Source organism: Dipodomys merriami, unplaced genomic scaffold, assembly GCF_024711535.1.
Source record: "Dipodomys merriami isolate MVZ:Mamm:240054 unplaced genomic scaffold, mDipMer1.0.p SCAF_412, whole genome shotgun sequence".
Taxonomy (NCBI): domain Eukaryota; kingdom Metazoa; phylum Chordata; class Mammalia; order Rodentia; family Heteromyidae; genus Dipodomys; species Dipodomys merriami.
Genome location: NW_027205738.1, coordinates 678,046 through 701,697, shown reverse-complemented (window position 1 = coordinate 701,697; position 23,652 = coordinate 678,046). Strand labels below are relative to the sequence as shown.

General features: G+C 49.0%; 1 protein-coding gene across 4 annotated transcripts in view; it reads left to right on the top strand.

Annotated features, from left to right (window-relative positions):
• The first annotated feature begins 1,485 nt into the window (after nt 1-1,485).
• LOC138807144 (single-stranded DNA-binding protein 3) overlaps nt 1,486-23,652 on the top strand; it is a 156,814-nt gene continuing 134,647 nt past the window's right edge. The window contains exons 1-4 of one of the 4 annotated variants that reach the window (XM_069992734.1): nt 1,486-1,925; nt 3,029-3,101; nt 3,328-3,389; nt 5,821-5,905. In XM_069992734.1, the coding sequence (XP_069848835.1) occupies nt 1,870-1,925; nt 3,029-3,101; nt 3,328-3,389; nt 5,821-5,905 (276 nt within the window). In that variant the 5' untranslated portion in view covers nt 1,486-1,869. The remainder of the gene's footprint in view (nt 1,926-3,028; nt 3,102-3,327; nt 3,390-5,820; nt 5,906-23,652) is intronic. The other 3 variants (XM_069992733.1, XM_069992735.1, XM_069992736.1) reach the window with 3 other exon arrangements.

The following is a 23,652-nucleotide window of genomic DNA, read 5'->3' as shown; positions in this document are numbered from 1 at the left end:
TCTTTTAAAAGCCCCTTTCCTCTCTTCTACACAGCAAAATAAGCAAACTTTAATGGTAGGGAATTATTGTTTATTTTGTTGAAATCTAGTCCTGAGTTTTCCTACTTGAAACGTGTTTTCCCCAGGACACTGACCTATCCTTTAATTGTTTGGTGCGAGGCATGTTAGGGGGAGGGGCGTTACTTGTTTATTGGAACAGCGCAGTTAAAAAAAAAATCAACCTAGGCTAACAGTTTCAAGGCTCCCCTAAAGATGTATCCAAACAGGCAGCCAATCAGCGCTTACACAGCTTTTTCTGCTTGACTCTTTTAAAGAGACAGTGCCAACAGTGTTTTATCACATTTAAAGAGAACAGCGCTCTAAAAACAGTCTGAAAATGGGGGAACCTTCCTCTATTTTTTTTTTTTTTTGCCAGTTTCGGGTCTTAAGAATATCCAAGGAGGGGTACATGAGGGGGGTTTGTGGGGTTCTTTGCCAAGGTAGAAAAGAGTCAGAAGCAAATAGCTGGGTCACTCTGCAAGCATCCCCCCCCCCTTTCCTATTGTACACCTGGGTCACTGACAATGGAAGCTTCCCCTCCCCCCCACGCCCGACTTTCGTCCCCCCCTCCCCAATTTAAGCTCCATTTATTTGAAGTTTGCCGATCGCTGCGGCGGGCATTCAGAGGCGCGGGGCATCCAGGTGACGCCCCCTCCCCCCCGCGGAACTGCACCCTTTTCCGTGGAGGTGCCCAGGGGCTAACTTGCCAGGGCTAGCAGACCTTGGAAATTTGGGAGATATCACTCTCCCTTCTCTAAGCTCAAGTCCCCCGATCCTTTCCTATGGCTCCCCAAAACACGCTAGGGACCATTTTCGCGCGGCTCCACTTTGGGGTTTTCCAAAGTATTTTAATGATCTAGTAAAGGAGCAACCGCGCACCTCGGCGCCGACTCCAGCCGCCCAGCTCAGCGTGGAGCCCGAGCCGGCGCACGGGGGAAGCTAAGCTGGGCGCGGAAAGGCCCGGGGCGGGGCGCAGGGCCCGAGTCTGGGGAGGGGTCCGGGTCGGAGTCGAGGGGGAGGGCAAGATAAGGGCTGGGCGGGCGCGAGCCGCAGGGGCGGCCAGGCGATAAGCGAGAGAGACCCGCAGGAGGGGAAGGGACGCTCCGCCTGGGGTCCGAGCCGCCTCCCACGGACGCAGCCGAAGCGCCCCGGCCCCAGCCGTGCGCGCCGCGGGAGCGCTGGCCAAGCCCCCTATTCTGGAGCCGGAGCCCTGAGGGCCCCCGCCCCATCCCAGAGCCGGGGCTCGCCCCCTGCAGCCGCGGCCAGCGCCGGAGCGGGCAGCGGCTGGCGGAGGCGGCGCAGCGGGACTGCCGCGGCCGCGCTGACAGGCGTCCCTCCCGGCCGCCGGGCCCGCCCCCGCGCGCCGATTGGCCAGGGCGGCCGTCCGTCGCGGGGCGTGGACGCCCGCCGCGCTCCTGCCGGGGCAGCCACGTTCGGTTGAGCTCCAAGTAGACCAGCGGCGGCGGCGGCGGCAGCGGCAGCGGTGCCGGAGGCGCAGAGGGCGGCGCAGGCGGAGCCGAGCGGCGGGCGCGCGGGGAGCGAGCGAGCGAACGAGCGAGCGGCGGGCAGCCGGGCGGGCGGCGGCGCAGCGCAGGCCGAGCCGCGCGGGAGGAGTTCCAGGGAGATGGGGCCGCGGCCGGGGCTGACGCTTTGACAGCTGGAAAGAGCGCGGAGCCAGCGCCGGGGAGGGAGGGAGCGCGGCGAGCCGAGCGCGAGCGAGCGGGCGAGCGCCGGGAGGGGGCCGGGAGCAGGGCAGCTCGGGAGACCGGACGGTAGCGGCGGCGGCGGCGGCGGCGGCGGCGGGGTTCGGCGCCCTCTTCTCTACAAACCATGTTTGCCAAAGGCAAAGGCTCGGCGGTGCCCTCGGACGGGCAGGCTCGGGAAAAGTAAGCCTCGCGGAGTGGCGGCCGCGCGCCCCGGGCTGCGGGCGGTGGGAGGTAGGTGGGCGGGCGAGGGGCCGGGGTCGCTCACCTCCGGCAGCCCCCGGGGCTCCGCGCGCCTGCCGGGCCCCTTCTCCGCGGCCGTGGCGGCGGCGTGGGGGAGCCCATTGTTGGGAGTCGGCGGAGGCTGGGGCACACCGGGGAAAGGGACGACGGGGGGCAGCCAGCCTCCGGCGAGCGGCACTTGGTGGCTTCGGGGCGAGCCGCGCGCGGGGGGTTCCGTGGCGGCGCGAGGGGTGGGCGAGGTCCCGCCGCGAGCCGGTGCGCTCGCCCCGGCCCCGCGCTCCCCGCGGTGGCCGCACTTTGCCCACCGGGCGCGGACAGGGGGCGCGTGGCTTCTGCAGCCCCGAAGGCTCCTTTTGTCCGCCCGCGGCGTGAGGAGTGCGTGCCGGGGGCTTTGTTCGGCCGGGAGCGCTCTCCCTTCTCTGTCCGCGGCCTCGCTGCCGGCTCCGCGCCCTCTGGGGCGCCCGACTGGGCAGGGAAGGCGGCGCCGGCTCGGCCCCACGCTTGGGGGGACAGTTGTTTGAGGGGAGGTGTGGAGGGCGGCGCTTTGCTGCCCTCTCCAGAGCGCGCCGGTCACCCAGACCCGGGCTGAATCTGTTCGGACCCCCAAGCGGGATGAACGTGGCCAGGGAGAGTAGATCAGGAAAAGGAGGGTGGCTCTGGGCTCCCGTGGTGTGTGAGTTTGAGAGACATAGGGTGGTGGGTTTGGCCCAAACGCTGCCTGGAAGTTCAAGTTTGGGGGTTCTCCCACTTTCCAGCCCCAGGGCAGCGCGTCCCTGGTACCCACCCCCTAACTGTTCACTCCAAGGCCATGCCTGGGGTGAGAGCCGCTCACCTCTGCCCACGGCTACAATGGGACTGTGAAGATGGGGCTCTGAGCCTGCTGGCAAGGTCCAGAGTCCCAGTGTGATCTGACCCTCTCTTCTCTCTCTCCCCTTCCCCTCCTCTCTCTCTCTCTCTCTCTCTCTCTCTCTCTCTCTCTCTCTCTCTCTCTCTCTCTCTCTCTCTCTCTCTCTCTCTCTCTCTCCCCCCTACCCACTTGCCAGGTTAGCTTTATACGTCTACGAATATTTACTGCACGTAGGAGCACAGAAATCTGCACAGACCTTCTTATCAGAGGTGAGTGGGCACCCCCAGCATCCAGTTTCTTGACACCCCTTCCTCCCCACTATTCTTAGAGCCTTTGTTTTCAGGAGCAGTCACTGTGGCCACCATTTTGAATTTTTATCACCTTTTGGCATTTATTGTTAGTTGGTCTTCACAGCCTTTTGGCTCCAGGAAGCCCCTGCCTGCCTGTCCCTCCTCTCTGTCCGTCTAAGCTACCTCTGTGCTCCCTCTGTTCCAGATTCGATGGGAAAAAAACATCACGCTGGGAGAACCTCCTGGGTTTCTGCACTCGTGGTGGTGGTAAGTTGTGTGATAGTTTTGTGTGTGTGTTTTGTTCTGAGCCCTGGGTCCAAGTGAACAAAGACAGGAGACCTGGAGCAGCCCTTCACCCTTAGCTTCAGCTGTGCACCTACATCAGAACTGGCCAAGGAGGAAAAGGACCAAACACTGCTGCCTGAAGTTTTTCCTTGGTGTTTCTTCTTCTGTGGAAAAACCAAGGAAACCTTACAGAGCGAGGGTAGAAACTTGTTACTTTTCTGTTTCACTCTGGAGCACTAGGCAGGAGCTTGGAAAAAGGATTTTTGTCAATCCTGCATGCTGCTTTAATTAGAGTGGGGGCAGGGCAAAGTGAAGGGGACACCAGGTCTGTTCTGCTACTGGCCTGTCCTTTCCTCTTTCTTCTATAAGCTTCAGATCTTGAGAACATCTAGTAGTGGACCTGTTCCAGGGACCCACAGAAAAAGCAAGAAAGCGATGCATTTCCTGTAGAGATACTGATTCACACTGACTGGACTTTCCTTTCCCCTGTGCTTCCCAACCCCAGCATCCCTGAAACCACAAAGCTTAATATTACCTAGAACCTCAACTGGTTAGAGTAAGCCTGGCAGGGTGCCTGCAGCTGTCCTCAGGGGCTCTCCCTGTCTCCCTCTCTTCTCTCCCCTCTCCCCCTCCCTCTTCTTATGTGTGACCCTCTCTCCAGGTTTAACCAGCAGGCAGGAGGGAGGCTGTCTCAGGGCCCAAGACAATGAGTTGTCATGAGGATGTGATGTGGGTATTTTGTGGGACAGATAGGTGAAGTCTTTCACATCCTTTTGAAAGGGAGAACAAGACAGGGTAGCTTTTAATATTTTGGAGGAGTGCCGGAGAATGGAGTGTCATGTGTTGGGATGTTGGGATCTTAGCACCTTAGCACATTTACCTGACCACTAGCTCAGGTTACTGTTTCAGGTCTCTTTGAACAATGGGAGGATGAAGTGTCTGTTCTAACTTGTGCAGAGAAAATGAGTTTTTAATTACTTCTGCCAACCTTCCAACTGCCTGGTTGGAGGCGTCTGGTGTGGCGCAAGGATTCCACCTGCGAGAGTGGGTGATAGGTTGGCTGTGGCTTTTTTTAGAGGCAAGTTGTGGATGAGGTTGGCAGGTCTGATTGCCCTGGATTGTGAAGAAACTTGGTTCATTATGAGTGAAAGTTTCTTAGAAGGGACTGGAATTTCCTGTGTGGAGAGGTTGATCCAGTGTGTAGCTCTGAAGACAGGAGGAACATTCCTCAGGTCCCGGTTGCAGCCAGGCAAGCCCCTGGTTTTTTTTTTTTTTTTTTTTTTTTTTTTTTTGCATCCAGGCCTCTGCAGCCTTCCCATCGTTGTACCTGGAGCGTGGGGTTGGTTGTACTGAGCTCAGGTTGTGGTGGATCTGAGTAGGTGAGGTCTGGTGTGTTAGAAGTTACTGAGTATGACTTGACACTGAACAAATGACTGAGGCTTTCTAAAGCTGGAGGAGACACTGGAACCGATCTTATGCTGATGGGCGGGCTGCATTATTCACACACCTTGAGTGAGCTACTTGTGTGATGACTGGAGCTGGTATGGTTCAGCCAGGAGAACTGCTCACATGTCAGACCACAGTTCCAGGTCCCATTGTGCCCTTCAAACTGGGTCTGTCTGGACCTTGATGTCTGGTTTGGGGTGTTCCTATGTTTGTATAATTCTTTTCTGGGTTGGTAAAGGACTTGTGTATATAGTGTTACCAACAGTATTGGAATGACCACATGGACTCTCACAGTACAGAGGCTGGGGTGCCATTTCTGGGTCCCCTGTCACCTCCCCACTCTTCACTGGATGAGTGCTTTCTAAAAAGGTCCTTGTGCCTTGTTTAACAAGGAGGGACAAGAGGCTGTCCACAGCCTCTCCTGTGGCTAATTGCTTTGTGTTCTTTGGTGGGTGGGTAGGGGTGCAGGTTCTGGGATTAAGAACCTGTAAGATTTCCTTTATTGCCAGAGTGGCCCACATTGCTGTGCCTATGAATCATAGCTGTGCCCTGACTTCCACAACTTACTTTTTTATAACATGAAGCCATTTGGGTTTGGGGGTGGCATGAGATAGGTGTGGATTCTCCTCTGCATTAACACCTGTGATCCATGGGTGTGTGGTGTGAATCCTTACAAACCTCAGTGGCCTTGTATATGAAGCATGTAAATTGGGAAGAGGATCCTCTTACAATATTGACTGTGAGAAATATCTAGCACAGAATAGGTGCTTGGTAGATACAAACTGTTGTTCTTATTACAAACACCTGGCTTGTCAGAGGAGGTTGGATTTGCTTTGTTTTTTAAACTGAGTTTGCCTAGTGAAAACCTTGGGAAACCTGGTGCTGTTAGCGTCATGAATTGTGCACTTGCTGAATGTATACAAGTAATAATTAGTAACCTGATCTTATTTTATTTTCTGACTTGCAGCGTATTTTGGGACCTTTACTGTGCAGCTCCTGAAAGGAGAGACACTTGTGAACATTCAAGTGAAGCAAAAGCCTTTCATGATTATGTGAGTAACAAATTTTTAATCCTGGCAATAATTATAGGGTTGGATAGCTCTACCTTCTTTAGTACCGAAAGCATCTACACAGCCAATTGGCAATGGTCTTTATTTTCTCCTTGCCTTTCTTTCTGTTCTCCTGCTCACCTACCTCCCTGTTGCCCACCCCTCTGGACCCTCCTGATGAAGGATTTTTAACTTGAGGAATGGTATTTTACAATGCTACCATTATGCAAAAGAGTATAGATACATATCTGGAGAATTAAGTGGTGTTTGCAGAGCTTAGACTCATGTAAGGTTTGTATTCAGTGTGGACAGTTAGCCGGGAAGGAACTGAACCTGTTTGGTGTTGACTTAAGGGTAAAAAATGTGGATACAACCAAGAAGTAAAAAGCAAATGTGAAAACTGTTTTTTGGAATAGAAGGGATAATTGAGTGAGAAATTTGGTAGAATGAACTCTAGCTCTGTCTTCTAGAAAGTGGTCTTTCAAGTTATAGTATGGGGAGGGAAGCTGTTGTATTTAATAGGATGATAGGTATGCTGAGATACTGAGCTTATTGGTGATCCTCTGCCCCAAATATTCTAGTGAAAGTGTGTTAATTTCATCGGACTTTCTGCTCTTTTACTTTCTACCTGGATACATGTCTTAAGACTTAGGAAATTATTCTCCAGACAAATAACTTATGAAACTATTTGTCTGCCATGTCTTCCATCTCCCACACCAATTTCCTGCGAAATAAAGGTGGAAGGTAGCTTTGAACCTGGGATGTGTGGTCATACTTTATGATCTATTGAAGCAGGTTGGGCTCTGTTGAAAGATGGGAAGAGAAGTGTCTGCAGGTCTTGTATGGCCTCCTTTCAGTTCTTCTTGTTGGCCCTAGAGAGTTGAGTCTGTATTGAGTTTATATGTGTGTGTGTGTCACACATAATTGTGTGTGCACATAGTAGATGATCTATTTGGTCTTGCTTTTCAGTAGCAGGTAGGTAGGAATGGTTCTCATGCTATGGTCATGGAAGTTGGTTCTTGGACATTGTCAAGTCCCACTTTCTTGGCCAGGCTATCCAAGTCCTCCGCATGCTGTTTGAAACTGGCTTGGGAGACCAGATCTCATCTGGGTGAATTTTATAAGTTGTCAGAATCAGTGTTTTGGATATAGTAAAAGTATATCCTGTGGTAGAAGTTAAGAGACTGAAAGGGAAGTTCACTGAGTTTGAGCCTGTTTGGTATGATGGACTTTTTTTTTTTTTTGCCAGTCCAGAGCTTGGAACTCAGGGCCTGGGTGCTTTCCTGGACCTCTTTGTGCTTAAGGATAGCACTCTACCACTCAGGCCACAGTGCTACTTCTGGCTTTTTTGAGTAGTTTATTAGAGAGCGGAGTCTCGTGGACTTTCCTGCCTGGGATGGCTTCGAACTGCCATCATCAGATCTCAGCCTTCTGAGTAGCTTGGATTACAGGCATGAGCCACCAGCACCTAACTTATGATGGACTTGTTATGACTAAAAAGTTAATATGCCCTTGGAGTGGAAATGGACCAGTTCTTGTATCCTCTCCAGGGTTTAGAAGGAAGAAGCTGGTAACTGGTACTTCTTGCCTGATGAACTTATACTAGTAAAAGGGAGAGGTGATTGGTTCGCTGTTATTTGATTCTCCTGGGATCCCATAGTGATGATCATAGGGTTTTCTGAACTGGAACTTGGGGGAAGCTAAGAGATACAGCATCCATGTAAAAATACTCAGTGAATTTGACCTTCTACAAAAAATCTTGCTTGTTTGTTTTAAAGACCTATGAACAGTCAGTCCTATATTGCTCCTGTCTACTTGGCAAATGGTTTCATTTGGGTGGAGTTTCAATCCAGCCAGTCTCCCTGTATCACTCAGCCCCCAGCAGTACTAGAAATTAAACCCACGAGGGACAGGCAGACACTCTATCATGGAACTCCTCCTTCCAAACCCCTCAAGCCAATCTCTTGATGTCAGGGATCTGTGTAATCTTTTACCTTTCAGAGTTGTTACTGGTACCTTTGAACCAAGTTTGTTATTCTATAGTGATATGAGAGTTTCTGGGTAGTCTGTGGTTTGGTCTCCTGTCCTGGCACAGCATGGCAATATGCTGTTCTGAAGCTTACATATGTTTTGCTGCCAATGATGTGTTAAGGAATGGCAGTAGACTTGTGCAGATTGCTGAGGCTGGTGTGACGTTGAGAAGATGATGCTCAGAGATGAGGTCACATTGAGTGAGGCCTGTGACTCATAGATCTGAGGATTAAGCCCTCTTCTCCTAGATTTGGATCCATCTGGTGTCCTGCAGCCAGAGTCAAGTCACAGTGGGGAGGAATAGGGTGATTCATTTGGATTGGCAGAATTAAGAGGTGGCATTGTGTTACAGGGGTGGCAGCAGAGAAGCAACTGGAAAATAAATACATGTTGCTAGAATTATAACTTCTCACTAACCTCCCTTCCCCCACAGTACATCTCTCTCTGTCCACTCAAATCTTAATCTAATTTTTAAGTTCTCCTTGGAGGACTTCACTGTGTTGTTTCTCTAGGTCCTCCTACCTCAGTCTTTTGAGTAGATGGGATTATGTGACTCATAGTGCTGGCTTTAAGAGGACTTTTCTGGTGATTTTCTGCACATGGTAGTCACTCTGTTTCATTGTCCATAAAAGCTCTTTCTACTATATCAACTTCCTGGGCTCTGTGCTAACTGCTGTGGGTTCAGTCCCTCATTTCATTCTGCCAGTGACCCTGTGAGGAAGCACATTGCTGGCTCCATTTTGCAGATGGAGAAACTGAGGAACAGAGAAATAACCATAGTGATAGAACGGGGTAGTCATGACTGACCCAAGTCTGTTTCTAATCTCTTTTGGTTGGGCTCCAGGGGTCCATGATAGGCATTGTTTTTCTGTATTCTTCTGGCTAACTTCTTTCAGTTTGCCTTTCAGTTGCAGCTTATTAATTTTTTCCATGGCAGAGGCCATGTGCTGTTTCTTTCACTAGCTCCCATAGTTTCTTTTACATAGTAGTAAGACATGCTAATGGACTGAAGAAGTTAAGGGTAAGAGCACAGGTGATTTGGGCTTAGAGAATTACAAGGTATTTCTTCAGTGACTTGAATTGTGTGTGATCTTTAATATGACAGTTTTAACATCAGCTAACTAGTTGTTTTAAGTCCTAAAGTAAATCACATGGATTGTGAATATGAGTGTTGCCCCCCCCTTTTTGGGAGGGGCCATAATGAGAATTGAACTCAGGGGGCATTGTACCTGCTGGGCCCGCATTTTACCACTTGAACCATGCCTTCTCGCCTCATAAGTAAGAGTGCTAAATGGCCTAGTATTTTCTGCCAGGGAAAATTGAAGATTCTCATTGGTGAGCTTGTGCAGCCTGATCTCAGACATTAGTCTTTTGTGGGTAATGAATCCCTCGTTTAGAGAGGTGGAGGGAGGGCCTTAGTTCCTATGTGTTCAGAAGGACCTCAGATGGAAGGTCCTGTCCTGACTTGTTTTTTTCTTTTCTTTTTTTTTTGGGGGTGGGGGAGGGGTCCGGTCTTGGGGCTTGAACTCTGGGCCTGGGCACTGTCCCTCAGCTCTTCAGCTCAAGGCTAGTGCTCTACCACTAGAGCCACAGCACCACTTCCGGCTTTTTTCTTTTTGCTTATGTGGTGCTGAGGAATCGAACCCAGGGCCTCAGGCATGCAAGGCAAGCGCACAACCACTGAGCCACCTTCCCAGCCCCCCTTGTCCTGACTTGTATAGGAATGATAATCACGATTTGGGAAAGTCCTCTCTTTTCCTGATGGTGGGTTCAGAGGTCAGGTGATCTCACAGGTCCCTCCTAGGTCAAGGCTAAGACTGATGGGGCCAGGAGTGAACCAGGAGACTGAGCAGAGAGAGCATTTGAACTGTTCTTGACTTGGTGAGTTTTTATCTGAGTCAGTGTCTATTTTCCCCCATCACACCTGGCCACTGGGTTTTCTTGGCTCTCATTTTTCACCAGCCCTAGAGCCTTAGAATTAGCCAATGGTAACATGGTGAGCTGAGGACTTAGTACTATGGTGGACTTTTCTGAGAAATGAATTTGCCTTATATCAGAAGAGCACCTGAGACCGCAGAAGGACTGCCGGCTGTCTTGTGTGGTTTCCTTGCTGTTCCCCTCAGGCTGGGCAGTCCTTTTCAGTGTGGAGGAAAGCCCCTGGGTCCTACTGGGGGTCCTTTTGGGTTCTCTGGCATGTTGGTCTGGTCTGTCCTTTGTTGAATAGGCACTCTCAGCACAAGAGTGTGTCATACTGTAGGCCTGGGCTGTCTGGCTACTTTCTCCCCTTGGAGCTCCCCAGGGTGGAGCTTTGGGTGGGTGGAAGTGTCTTCTGGTATCTTTCTAGATACTGCCAATGCTTTCTACCTCTGGGAGCTGGTTGTGTGTTTTCCCTCTGGTGGCAGGAGATGCTTAGAGTGAGTGAGACCTACAATGTGGCTTTTGAATCGAAGGTGCTGAAGAACACTGGCTTTCTGGAACACACTTAAATCATTGTTCTTGGGCCTCACAGCTGCCTTGCTTATATATGAAGAAACTGAGGCTTGTCCAAGGACAAGGAGCTTAGGAGATGGCAGGCTAGGACTAGAACCTTCTTCTTTCCATTTTACTACTCTGCTTTTGACAACCCTCATCTGGTAGCAGCTCCTTGCAAATAGAGGGAGCATGTTTGCTTAGACTCCGAGTAGGCCCGGTACCTGCTCAGTGCCCCTTCTGTTCACAGAAGAAATGTCTGTAACAGAATGAAAGTGAAGCCCCTGGGAAGTGAGTTACCAAGTCACCGGCAGAAGTGAGACCTGACCCCTGGAAGGGGATCTGTTATGGTGCAGTGGTTCTGGCTTTGGCAGGAGAAATGTGATAAAAGTTGTGGGCTTTCTTTCCAGAAAATGCATGTGTCCTCATGAAGGAGACTTTGTACGTGATTCTGGGAGGTTCATGCACTGTTGCTCCCAAACTCCAGTTCCCCTGGGATTCCCAGTGAAGAACTTGGGGAGTATAATGGACAGGGAGGCCCGTGACCTCATCCAGTTTCCCCTGCTTGCCCTGGTTTGCTGCTCTGAAGCCCCCTTTATGCTGGGTTCACCTCTCCTTCCACCCCTGGCTGGGAGACTTCATCTCTGAGAAGATTAGTTAAGGAAGAAAGGACCCCGGAGTTGTGGGCGTGGGCAGGAGCTGAGGTATTTGTGGCTAGGTGGCAGGGGTCCAGCGTCCTTGGTGGGTTTGAAATAGCAGAGTGATATTTGAGAGGGTTTTTCGTGGATGTGCTGAGCTGAGGTTCCTGCCAGGCAGGGAGTGGCCACGCCTGCCAGACCCCACTGGAAATCTGGGTATGACTAGATGACAATGGGGTTAGGAAGAGGGGGAGGCCTGCAGCTGGGCTTCAAGGAGCTGGGGGATGCTGGCCCACTACAAGCCAGCCTTGCTATCTGCCCTGAGGTCCTGGCAAGTTCACAGCTTGCCTTTGACTCTGACCCTTGGCACCTTTGTATGGCAGATTTTATAAAAGCATACAGTTTTGTTTTGTACCCCCTCCCCTTGGAGCTCAGACTTTGTATTGAGTCTCTTCTTTGGGCTCCCACCCTGTTTTCTACAATTCCTCTTGACCCCAGAGGCTGCCAGACTCCTCCATCGGTAGCTAATTAAACATTAAATGAAGGACTGGAATTGCATTTTGCCAGAACTTGGGCAATGTGGCCACCTTAATGGGTTTCAAGTGGCGGCAAGACCCCACATTGCAAACGCTTGCCCTTTATTTCAAGGCGGGAGGTGGGGCGGGGGGAGCAGTGGGGACCCAAACAAAGTTTTTGGCAGTGGTCACTTCATTTGAACTCCCAGACCAGCAGTGTGCACCAGCCTTGTGCATAATGCCATCTTTGTTAGCTAAGCATTTGCAAACTTGGACCGAGAGTGAGCTCTGTGCCAGCCAACACTTGGAGGGAGCCGGGAGACACCCAGCACTCCCTGCAGTGTCCCTTAGTTTGGCTCTGTTGTATAAGGGAGACTACTTCTCTAGTGAGGACCTCAGGCCCAGGATGCCTGGGCCACCTCTGCTGTGTGGGAGTGTGAGTATTTAAGTTGTAGGAAGGAGAAATGTGGGGGTTGTACTTGAGGCCTGCCAGCCCCTGTCAGCCAAGATAACAGGAATGTTACACTGGCTGTAGCCTTTTATAATAGTGTCTGAGGCTTTAGAGTATTTAGAAAAATTAATCTTTTTTAGCTTGGTAATAATTCTGATCACGGCACAAGTGCATTAAGCGATTCACACAAACATGTTGCTGGGAGCTGACAGCAAATAGACACACACAGCTTGTTTTTGATTCACCCGGGTAATGGGGTTCTCTGTGGCCTTGGAGAGAGGAGTTTTAGGAAACTGTACCTGCACTATGCCTTTTTTGACTTCTTTGGAGTTTGGAAAGTTTGGGTTTTAACTAGAGACTTAGCATCAGCCCTGAGTTCATCCTCAAGTTTATCATTTTTCCAGGCAGGCAGATTTTGGGGTCCTCAGTTTCCCTACCTATACAATGGGGAATGAATAGCAGTTCCTTGACATCATGTGGAGAGGGCTAAGTAATAGTATCTGTGTATGATGGTTGTCTGTCTACCTGGCTTGTGCTTGTTCAGGTTGATTTCTCTTCACAGTCCCCAAAACTCACCAGCATAATTTTCAGAGAGAGCAAGTTGACCCTAGGGAAGGGACACTGGACCCTTGACTTTGTATTGATGCACTCCTGGGCCAGGGTTCCTCTGATGTGTCATGGGTACCCTCCTTGTATCCTTGTATAGCAGTCTTGTTTTAGCCCTGCATCCTCACAAGGGGCAGAGCTGGTGGTCCTGCCACAGCTGGCACTGATAAACACTCCCTTGAGATGTCTTCAGCCCTTATCTGTATTGGACAGAGGGGTCCTGGGCCACGCCTGTGTGTGCTGCTGCAAAGCGAACGGTAAGGCTCAGAGGGCTGTCAGTGAAGCATTAGCAGGGATCTAGGTCTGAATTTCAGCTTCAAATTCCTGGTGAGCTGTGATCCTTCACTCCTCAGTGTCACCCCTCCCTGTAAAATGGGCACAAGGCTGTCCTTGTGCTGCCCACTGCACAGGTGGCCAGAAGGAAGTCTGGGAAGACTGGGTGTGCGGTGAAGGGTTGTCTGTGTTCAGTAATAAGCCAGTTGAAAGCCCTGTGAGGGTCCTATGTCATCTCCAGTGTGCATCTTGCCCCTGCAGTTCAGGCCTCACCTTATTTTGTATGTGTGTCAGGATACACAGAAGAGAACCCTAAGGAGAAGAGCTGGGGATGAGAGGCCCCTGGGAGGCTGAGACTCACATGTCAGCTTCTTTCTTTGGACTTCTTGGTCCCTGGATCTTAGGCAGGCAGCCCCAGACCAGGAGAACAGGACCGGCAGTGTCCAGGTTACTTCCTAAGCACCTTCCTGGCTTTCTGGTAAAGAGCCTGATGTAGCCTTGGATGTGAAAACTGCTTGAAAAAGTTGTGTGGGATAATGCTCTGTGCTGGGGGAACAGCAAGCATGGAAATGGCAGGGTTGATCAGGGTAGAACTGAGAATCACTTAGTCTTTTTTTTTTTTTTTTTTTGGTCCAGTTGTGGGGCCTGAACTCTGGGCCTGGGCGCTGTCCCTCAGCTCTTCAGCCCAAGGCTAGCGCTCTACCACTTGAGCCACAGCGCCACTTCCGGCTTTTTTCTTTTTGCTTATGTGGTGCTGAGGAATCGAACCCAGGGCCTCATGCATGCAAGGCAAGCACTCTACCTCTGAGCCACCTTCCCAGCCCCCCCCCTTTTTTTTTTTTTTTGTGCTGGTCCTAGTCCTGGGGTTTGAACTCAGGGCCTGAGCTTTGTCCCTGAGCTTCTTTTGCTCAAGGCTAGTGCTTTACCACTTGAGCCACAGTGCCACTTTCAACTTTTTCTGAGTAGTTTATTGGAGATAAAGAATATCATGGACTTTCTTGCTGGGGCTGACTTTGAACTGTGGTCCTCAGTTCTCAGCCTCCTGAGTAGCTGGAATTATAGATGTGAGCCACTGGTGCCCAGCATAGTCATTTTATAAATTGGTAAACTGAGGCCCAGAGAACAAACATGCCCCACCGTAAGTCATTACTAGAACTTGGACCTATGGATCCAGCCAGAGTCCAGGATGGTTTTCTTTGTACTGCCTGGCTGTGCTTTCTTGTTTGTAAACTCAAGCACTTTAATTAACTAGCATGCCTCAGTTGCCTTGGATGGAAAATTAGGTAACAGAGATTATGTACACATGGTTTTCAGGATTAGTGAGCTTATACACACATAGGTGCCTTTTTATAGTTTATACACAATAGGTGCCTTTCTGTGCCTGGCCACAGTAAGCACTGTATAATGTGTGCTTTCAGTTTTCTTTGTTGTTTTTGGTACTGGGGCTTGAACTCAGGGCATCTACCATTTAAGCCACACTCCAGATCATTTTACTTTAGTTATTTTTCAGGTAGAGTCTTACTGTTGCGTGGCTATAGACTGTACTTCTGTTACCTGTGCCTTCCTTGTAGTAGCTAGGATTATCCCACCCAGCTTGTTCATTGAGGTGGAGTCTTGCTAATTTTTTTCCCTAACTAGCTTTAAAACCATGCTCTCCCAATCTCCTCCTTCTGAATAGCTCTGAGGCATGTGCTGCTATTCATGGCCATGGAAGCCCTACTTTCTCATAGCTAGCTGTGCAATGATTGGCAGCAGGGGAGACTGGGGCAGAGGAATCTTCGTGTGAGAGGTATGTGCCAGTGAACTGTGGCTCACCTGCTTGCTCACCTGTTGAGGAGCTGTATGGATCTCTGGGTCAGGCAGCCCCAAGTGATGGGGGTATAGGTGTCATATGCCAGAGGTACCCCAGCCTGCTGCTTGTGAAGGTGAAATAAGATGGCTCGAGGATGACCCTGGTCAACACTTGGCCTGTGCTTGTGTCTATTTCCTCCTCTTCCACCTCTTCTTTCCATGGAACAGGTGATTTTCTGGCTGCCTCTGGGCCTTCCCCATGGTACCATAGCACATGACAGGGCACTTTTGCTCCTCTACCAACGGGATTCTTCTGTAGAGTACATACCAGTCTGGAATGTGGCTGCCCCCCCTCCTCCCCAGGCCTGCTAGGAGGAAAGATCCCACTTCCCTTCTTCCCCAGAAACCCCATAAATTTCACTGGGGCTGGTTGCCAGTGGCTCACACCTGTAATCCTAGCTGCTCAGGAGGCTGAGTTAGAGCTAAGGATCAAGGTTTGAAGCCAGCTCAGGCAGGGAAATCCATGAAACTCTTATCTCTAGTTAACCACTGAAAAGCTAGAATGAGAGCTGTGGCTCAAGTAGAGTTCTGACTTTGAGCAAAAAAGCTCAGGGATAGTGCTTAGGCCGAGTTTAAGCCCTAGGACTGGTACAAAAACAAAAAAATAAACAACAATGACAAAAAAAGAGAAGAAATCTCATTCATTGGTTACCTGCTGTCTAGAAAGGAGGTTATTTCATGGGGAGTTAGAGTCTCTTCCCTTCCACCTTCTGGACTGTAAGTTCCTTGAAGGCAGAAACTTCATCTTTATCCCCATGGCCCACTCATTCCTGGGGCCTGTCATAGAGTTGTGAATAAACCTGGAGGTCAGTGAGCCATACTGTGCAATTTGATCTCTGCTCAGATATCAAGCATGGTAAAGACATGTTTTAATGAAGAGTGATGAGTGACACATGTTTTGCAAACTGAGTTGTGACCCATTAGTGCATCAAAAATCATCTTAGAGGGTCATGACTGATAATTACCCAAAAGAGAGCTGTATTGCACTGAGTAAACATGAATATTTCTTCTGAAAACCTCTGTTTTTAGTGATTGACAAGTGCACATAAATGTAAGTATGCCCTGGGTTTGTCAGGTAACCCTTGTCTCATTGTGGGTCTTAACTCAAGTGTGAAAGCCATTGGCCAAGAGACACTGAAGTTGAAACTCAGTTCCCAAAGGTCCAGTGATTGGAGGTGGAGTCTCAGCTTCTAGATCTATAATAAGAAAGGTTTCCTATCACATCTGGTAATCCAGGGTGATGCCTGTTAGGCTGTCGGACCTTGGTCTCTGCTGTTTGCTGCGTATTCTTGGTGCAGTGAACACAGAGAAGGACTCTATGCCTGCTTGTTAAATGTTGGGTAAGCAGTAAGTAGTTCTCACTTCTAGGGATGGACCCTCAGCTGGCTCACACTGTGGGTGAGCTGGGGTACTCAGCTCAGTAGTGGAATGCACCCAGCTTTAGGCAAAGCCTAAGAAGGTTGCCGCTTGCCCACCTGACTGGCATGGGATAGCTCCTCTTGCATGTCTGGGTTGGGGCTTGGGGAACCTGATCTGCCATGGAGGACATTGTTTGAATAGGCTTATGGCTGCAGGGAGAATCCTAAGGATAGGTCCCAGGGCACCCTGTCTCAACCAGTGGGCTCCACATCCCCAGTTCCCTGTCCCTTCCTAGTGACAACTGTTTGCATAGCTCCCAGCGCAGGCTTTGTGTTCTGTTCTTTGTGTGTTTGGGTGAAACTGATATTTCACTTGTGTTTCACAGTCCTCTGACCTTAAGAAGCATGCTGCTCCCTGGGACTGCTGTCCAAGGCTCTCCTCTGATCCTCCTTTCCCAGCTACAGAAGGTTGTTTGAGAGAGGACACTTGGGTGGTGGCCTTCCCACACGGGATCCTGGCTGTGGCCTTGCATGCTGATGGGAAGAGCCATCTATTGGTGGGCTATTTTCCCAGGACACCAGCCACTTGTTTGGCTCTGTACTGTAGGTGCTGGGGCCTAGATTCAGGGTCATGGAGAGTTCACAGGACTGGGATTGGGGTGACCAGGGTACAGTTTTGATTCCTTCAGATGACCTTGGGCAGGTTGTTTGGCTTGTGATAGTCAAGCCGTCTTCTGAGAATTGTATTTCAAATCTGAACCAACCATCTAGTCATGGAACGAAGTTCAAGAAGGAGCCTTGCAGTTTCCAGGTGGGCATATAGACGTCTGGAGCAGGGTGGTAACTTGGCCAATGTGTGGGACTGCAGGGCTCCTGATTCCCATGGCAGCCAGTGGCTCTAGAAACTCTTCCCCCTATAAGGCTGACATGTGTGCGCATGTCTGTGCCATCCTTTAGGAATTTTGCAGCTTTCTTTGGGAGAGGCTGAGTGCCGCCTGTGGCTTTGGCCACCTAGCCTGCGAGGAGGGGGCAGCACCCAGTGGGCAGGTCTGGTGCAGGGCATGTGTGTGCTGCTGGCCTTTTTGCACTGCTTTTTAGAAGGCTTCCAGTAGAAAATGTTGTTCTCTCTCTGGAGGCCCTTCCCCTTGGCAGTGCTGCTGCCCGCCAGATCCTGCTCTGCCAGCCTCTTAGGTTACACAAGACAGTGCTGGCTGCAGCTTTGGGCGCAGGTTCCACTGCGGAGCTGCGAGCCGTGAGCTGCTGCGAAAGGGATTTTACAGCATGACAGGGAATTTCAGCCACCACGTTATCTCTGAATTGGCCAATTGATGGTTTCAGCGGAGCATTTCAGCATCGGGGAAGCCAATACAATTTGAGTTAGTTGTGATGGCTGCCACTTTAAATACCGCGGTGAATTTCTGTCAGCGAGCTAATGCGTGGAATAGGGAATTGCAGAAAACTTGATCACCAGAGTGCCTCGGTCGATTCTGACCCCAAGCTACAGAAAATGAACTTAAATTCTAGTTGACTGTCTCCACATACTTTCTCTGGCATCATTTTGCCAGCATCTTTGTCAAGGGGAACTTGGAGAGGCAGTGAGGTAGAAATCAGAATGTTTTTCTGTGGCCCCCACAATGTTAGAGGCAGCAGTTGTCCTTAGAGGTGGGAGTTGGGGTGGTGGTTTCAAGGGGAGGGACATGTTACTAAACAGCACTAAAATAGTTGATTACTTATTTAATGGCACTAGTGTTTATTGAGCACTTACTATAGGCACAGGCCTTTGAAAATGTGTTTCCATTCAATTTCGTCACTATTTGGACAGGATAGGAATTACTCCCATTTTCTGAAGAGTTCATAATGATAGTGAGCCATTATTGAGTGCTCAGTGTTTCCCAGGTGCTGTTCTGAGGGCCTTAGTTTTACTTTATGTTATAATCAACAGCCCTGGGAGTTGGGTTCTATTTTTACTCCTGTTTTGTAGATAAGGCAATGGAGGGGTTCAGTCTTGTTGACCGTAGACTTGAACTTAGTTTTAGCTCTTTTCTAGTGTTCTCTTGACTACAATATCATGCTGCTTTTCTTAATTAATATCAAATTTGGCATCTGCCTAATTAATGATGACCCACTAGATGGCCTGGTATGATTTGATACTGGGCTGGCAGGTCCTGGTGGGAGTGGTCCTAGCTAGTAAAAGGCAAACCCTGCTGACAGTGCTTGGTTTCTTTGCTTCACTATGGGGTGACTGACTGGTTTTTAACAACTTCATCTGGGAAGACAGTATCATGTATCATGCTTTGGGCCTGTTTAATTTTATAGAAAGGTTCCCTAGCTCTTTTTACAAAGCCTTCTTACGTTTGTGTCCTGCCACCTCTATGGATTCTATGCTCCAAGATACTTTATTTACAAAGATATTGCAAGCATTGAGTCACAATTATATTTTGTTTATTTCCTTCCTTGCAGCCCTGGGGATCAAACCTAGGGACTTGCATACTTACACAAGTGCTTTGCCATTGAACCGTATCCCCAGACCAGATTCCCCATTGATTTTAATGAAGAATGATACAGTTAGCGCTTCTTTGGATGCTCAGTGGAACCAGTGTGAGTTCACCAGATTGGTAGAATTGTAGTGAATAGAAAACGCAAGGAATGTTTGCTTTATTTCCATTGATGGCAGACCTGATCCTTGCTGAACTTAAAAAATATATGTTCACAGTGAAGTTTTGCAGGGATCTGGCTAGACTACTTAGGCTGGAACTGTAGCCTGTAGCTGGGCTTCCTCGTCTACTATGAGTATTGATGGTACCTGCACAGTGTCCTGACATGGGGCGTTGGAGTGCAGAGTTGGCTCTGTGGGAACATTTAGGCCCTGTGCAGGTCAGCCACCCCTTCTCTTGGGATGTGTAACTGGCTTCCCTGTTAATGGAACATAATACAGCTGGCAGGGGGGTGGGAACCCCAGGGTCATAGGACCCTTGGAGAAAGTTCTGACCACTCCCTGTGGACTTGAAGAGGCAGAGATCCTGTGTTTGCTGCCTGTCAGAACTGGCACCTTCTTGAGAAGATGAGCTCTTGGAAAACCAGTCTCGATATCAGCTTTCACGGTGCAATCTCCCCACTAAATGACCCTTTGGTGGGTCATGTCTTCTTTCTGGGTTGCTATTTCTTAATTTTTAGAATGAGGACAGAGGAATATAAGAATAATATTTTTTTGTTGGTTGTGGGGCTTGAACTCAAAGCCAGGGCACTGTCCCTGAGCTTTTAGCTGTAGCATCACTTTGGTTCTGGTGGTTAATTGGTAATAAGAGTCTCATGGACTTTCCTGCTTGGACTGGCTTTGAACTGTGATCCTCACATCTCAGTCTCTTGAATAGCTTGGATTCCAGGTATGAAGTCACTGGCACCTGGCATGATCCTGTTTCTTGGATGAAGAAGGACTTGAATCCAGGTCCTCTCTTATACTTTAAGCCACACTACTCTGTGTGTGTGTGTGTGTGTGTGTGTGTGTGTGTGTGTGTGTGTGTGTGTGTGTGTGTGTGTGTGTGTGTGTGTGTGTGTGTGTGTATTTATATGTGTGTGTGTGTGTGTATTTATATGTGTGTGTGTGTGTGTGTGTATTTATATTTATTTTTGGTGGTACTGGGATTTGAACTCATGGTCTCTGGCTTGCTTGGCAGGCACTCTCCGCCAGCCTTTTTTTTTTACTGCTTATTTTGAGATAGGGTCTTACTTTTGGCCCAGCCTGCACCTGGTTTAGTCTGCCTGTTTATGCTTTGGGTTGTAGCTGAGATGACAGGGTAGCACCATTTTGTTCAGCTTCCCTGAGATTCAATGATTTTTCTGCTTGTGTTAGCTTTGAGCAGTGATGCTCCGGATCTCAACTTCCCAAGTAACTAGGAACATGGAGGTGAGCTGGCTCATGCAATTATTTTGACCAACTTTTGGTTGCTTTTGGGAGATAGGACCTTGAAGAAACTTTTACGTCGAAAGAATTGGATCATTTTATTACAGAAACCTGTAAATGTGTCTTTGAAATAAAAAGATGCTAGTGACAGTTTGCTTCTAGTGAGATGAATGCAGATAAACCTATTTTGACTGTTAACTTATTTTGTTGTTTAAAAGCCAGTGACACGTAGTGTTGAATTTATTTTTCTTCACAACGTTTAAGTGTTTGCCACTTCTTGAGTGATGTGTGTGAATCTGGGAATTGCCTCTTTGGGAATGGAGGCTGCTGTGTGTAGGTTCTGCTTTAGAGGGACTTGTTGGAAGGCTTGTTGGGTTGTGGTGGCAGCTGCAAAGTGGCGGGAGAGCATCAGGGTTACCTGTGTCTGAGGATGCGCACAGAGCTGGAGCCCATTGCTCTGAAGTTGGGGTCACGATGGAGAGCTGATCACAGGAGTCTGTGACTGGAAGCCTAAATATTTATTCTGTTCTGTCCCTAATGAAAACAAATTGTCAACAGTTGTTCAGTAACTGACTAAATTAAAATCTGTAATTAGTCAATTAGATTAAAGAGTTGGCACAACCTGATTGTATCATGCTGGTTAGGTTATTAAGAGAAAGGGTGTGATTTTTAATTACTGAATGCTAATTTTGACAGTTTCAAACAGAAGCAGACGTGGATTTCTCCCTTTCCCTAATTCTGAATGGTTCGGGAAGTGAAGACACTCAATGTGTAAAGTATGCTTTTTGAAGGAGAATTCCCAAGAAAGCCTTCTGTGGGGTGGGAGGGACTTCAGAGCAGAACAGAGCGCCTACATTGTTGCAGTTGAGAGGGCTGGTTGTAAATTCTTCCCTTCCTGAGGGAGTCATGGCGTGGTATGGTTTGTGGCAACGCTTGTTTTTGCTGTGAGGGAGGGGCTAGATTTCAGCTTCAACTAGTCAATCCATGGTGTTCTTTAAGGTTCCTCCAAACTCTCACCTTCATAGTTTGTTCCCCTGTCCCCTGGAAATGATAAGCAGTAACAGACTGATCCAGCAGAAGACTATGAGAATGGATTCCTCCTGTGACAAACGTTAGACTCTGTGCAAAGTGTTTTCTTCTCTACTGGGCATCCCAGTGAGAGAGAGGACAGATGAGTGGCAGTTCTGTTTTGTTTTTTTCCCGTCAGTACTGAGGTTTGAGTACCATGTACTTGGGCTTGCCACTTGCCCAGGCTTGTGTCACTTGAACTAGGCCTCCAGCTCTGCTTTTTGCTGGTTGTTTTGGAGATGGAGGCTTTTGAACTGGTTTCAAACCATGATCCTACAGTTATCAGCCTCCCTTGTAGCTAGGAGTACAGGCATGAGCTGTTGGCACCTGGCTTCAGTTCTGGTTTTATAGTGTTCTTTGTGGAAAGTTCCTTATAGAGTGAAAGTTTTGCTTTGTGGCTGAGGGGAGTTGAGAACTGTGGGAAACAAGCTGCCCTGAGGCTGGGGATAAAAAGGGAAGAGGGCTGCCTACAGGGAGAAAGGAGGGACTCTTGTTGGGGACAAGGAGGATTGAGAAAGTAGGACCACTTTATAGGTTCAGAGGTATGGAAAGCCAGCCAAAGAGTTAGACTTGCATGTAGTATGTTGATTTGCCAGTGGGGCAGTCTTCCTTCCTGTTTTTTATGGGGAGTGTTGTACTGTGCCTGGCACATGAGGTACAAGCAGCCTTGAACTGGTGATGAGAACCCTTGAGCTCTTGGACCCTAGCACAGCCTGCAGATCTTCCTCAGCCAGGGACCCACACGCCTCCCCTCAGCTCCTGGGACTTCTTCCTGGGGCAGCTGTCAGAAAGTAGGAGGGGCTGTGTGATTGCTTTTATTTGAGGGACCTCAAGCCTTAGAGGATCTTAGGGCAAGAAGGTGCCTAGGCTTGGTTTCGCTGGCTCAGGGTCTGCTGGAAGGCGAGGGGTTGAGAGTACTGTCAGCACTGCTGTCTGGGCAGCCTGTATGTCCTGGGAACCCCATGCTAACAGCTTTGGAGCAGAAGCACAAATTCACTCTGGGTGATTCTTAATGACTTATCCAGAATGGGACTCTTATCTGTAATTTTTCTGCTTGATAGGTAAGAATGTTGGGGAACCAATTTTTTTTTAAGTGGTACTGGGGTTTGAACTTAGGGCCTTGTGCTTACTAGGAAGATACTCTGCTACTTGAATAATGCTTCTCGCCCATTTTGCCTTGGTTATTTCCAAGATAGGAAATCTTGTTTTATGCCCAAGTCAGCTTGGATTATGATCTTATTTGTGCTTCCTCATGTCGTTGGGAATGACAGGTCTAGGCCATTGCCATCAAACTTCCGTAGTAGCTGGAGCAACAGGCACGTGCCACCGCACAGTCTCACAAACTGTTACGCCTTCACAGTGATCCCCCCATTTCTGCTTCCAAAGTAGCTAGGATTACAGGCCTGAGCTACTGTGCCCGGCTCCACAGAAGCTGAGTGTTCAACTGTATTTAGGGCTCTGCTCACAGGGTAACCAGTGCTGGCTGTGTAACTTCACCTGTTAAGTGACACTGCACTCAATTTTTAGTACTGTTTTGAGAGGACAAGGCAGAGGCTATAGAAAATGTCCCACAAATATTTCTGAACTAAAGAACCAGAATGAAAGGTAGCCAGTGTTCTGGGGAAGGTGTCTCTGCCTATGGAGCTTTTCTTGGTATGCTTTAAAACAGGAACAAAGAGTGGAGAGTATTTATGACAGATACAGATGGATTAGTGTCTGCTCTGAACTTGATATTTCTCTTCAGACACCACATTCACAGCTGAAGCTATACTATAAGAGGTGGTGCTTGTGCCTGTGTGTGCGTGTGTGTAGATTGGAGGAAGGGGGCAAGTAGAAGAAAGGAAGTGACAGTGTTAGGAGAGAGTTTATTTTAAAAGCTTCCCCACTGATAGATTTGTAGCTCTGGGTAAATAGGGAAGCTTGTAAAACTTGATTCATTTTCTCCCAGTCTGTTTTTGGTGGAGACCAGAGGAGGACAGACAGAGCCACAGGAGCTGAATGCTTTTAGGTTAGAAATGTTTGTATGTCCCCAGTACACATTGTGCCCTTTACAAGGGCAGGAGGTGTCTCATGCTGCTCCCTGTCTCCAAAAGATCTTTCCTTCCCAGGAGGGCCTGATAGGGCTGTGCTCTGTCTGGCCTCATCCAGGGTTTCTCCACTCAGGATGACTTCCTACTTCCTTCCTGGCCCTGTAGTGTTCTTTTTTTTTTTTTTTTTTTCTTTCTTTTGGTTAGGAAATACTTCCTCCCTTGTCCCTGCCTGGCCTGTTCAGGCCTGTTCACTCTGGAGACAGACAGCTGGAGTAACTAGGGACCAGCAAAGAGCTAAGGTGTGGCCTAAATTGGAGGCCATGTGAGCTGGTCAGGAATTAGAAGCTTCTACTCTGAGAAGACTACTGAAGAAATAGTAAGGTGGACAGCAGGGAGAAATGAGAAGGTGGTAGACTTACCTATTTTGAGAAAAAGAAAAAGCCTAAAACTTTGAGTGGACATTTGAAATTTTGCTGCATATTGGAATAAAAATTATGGCTGTGTAGTTTCGTTGCTGGAGTGGGTTATGAACTGCCAGGCCCTGCTAGCTAAGAAAGAG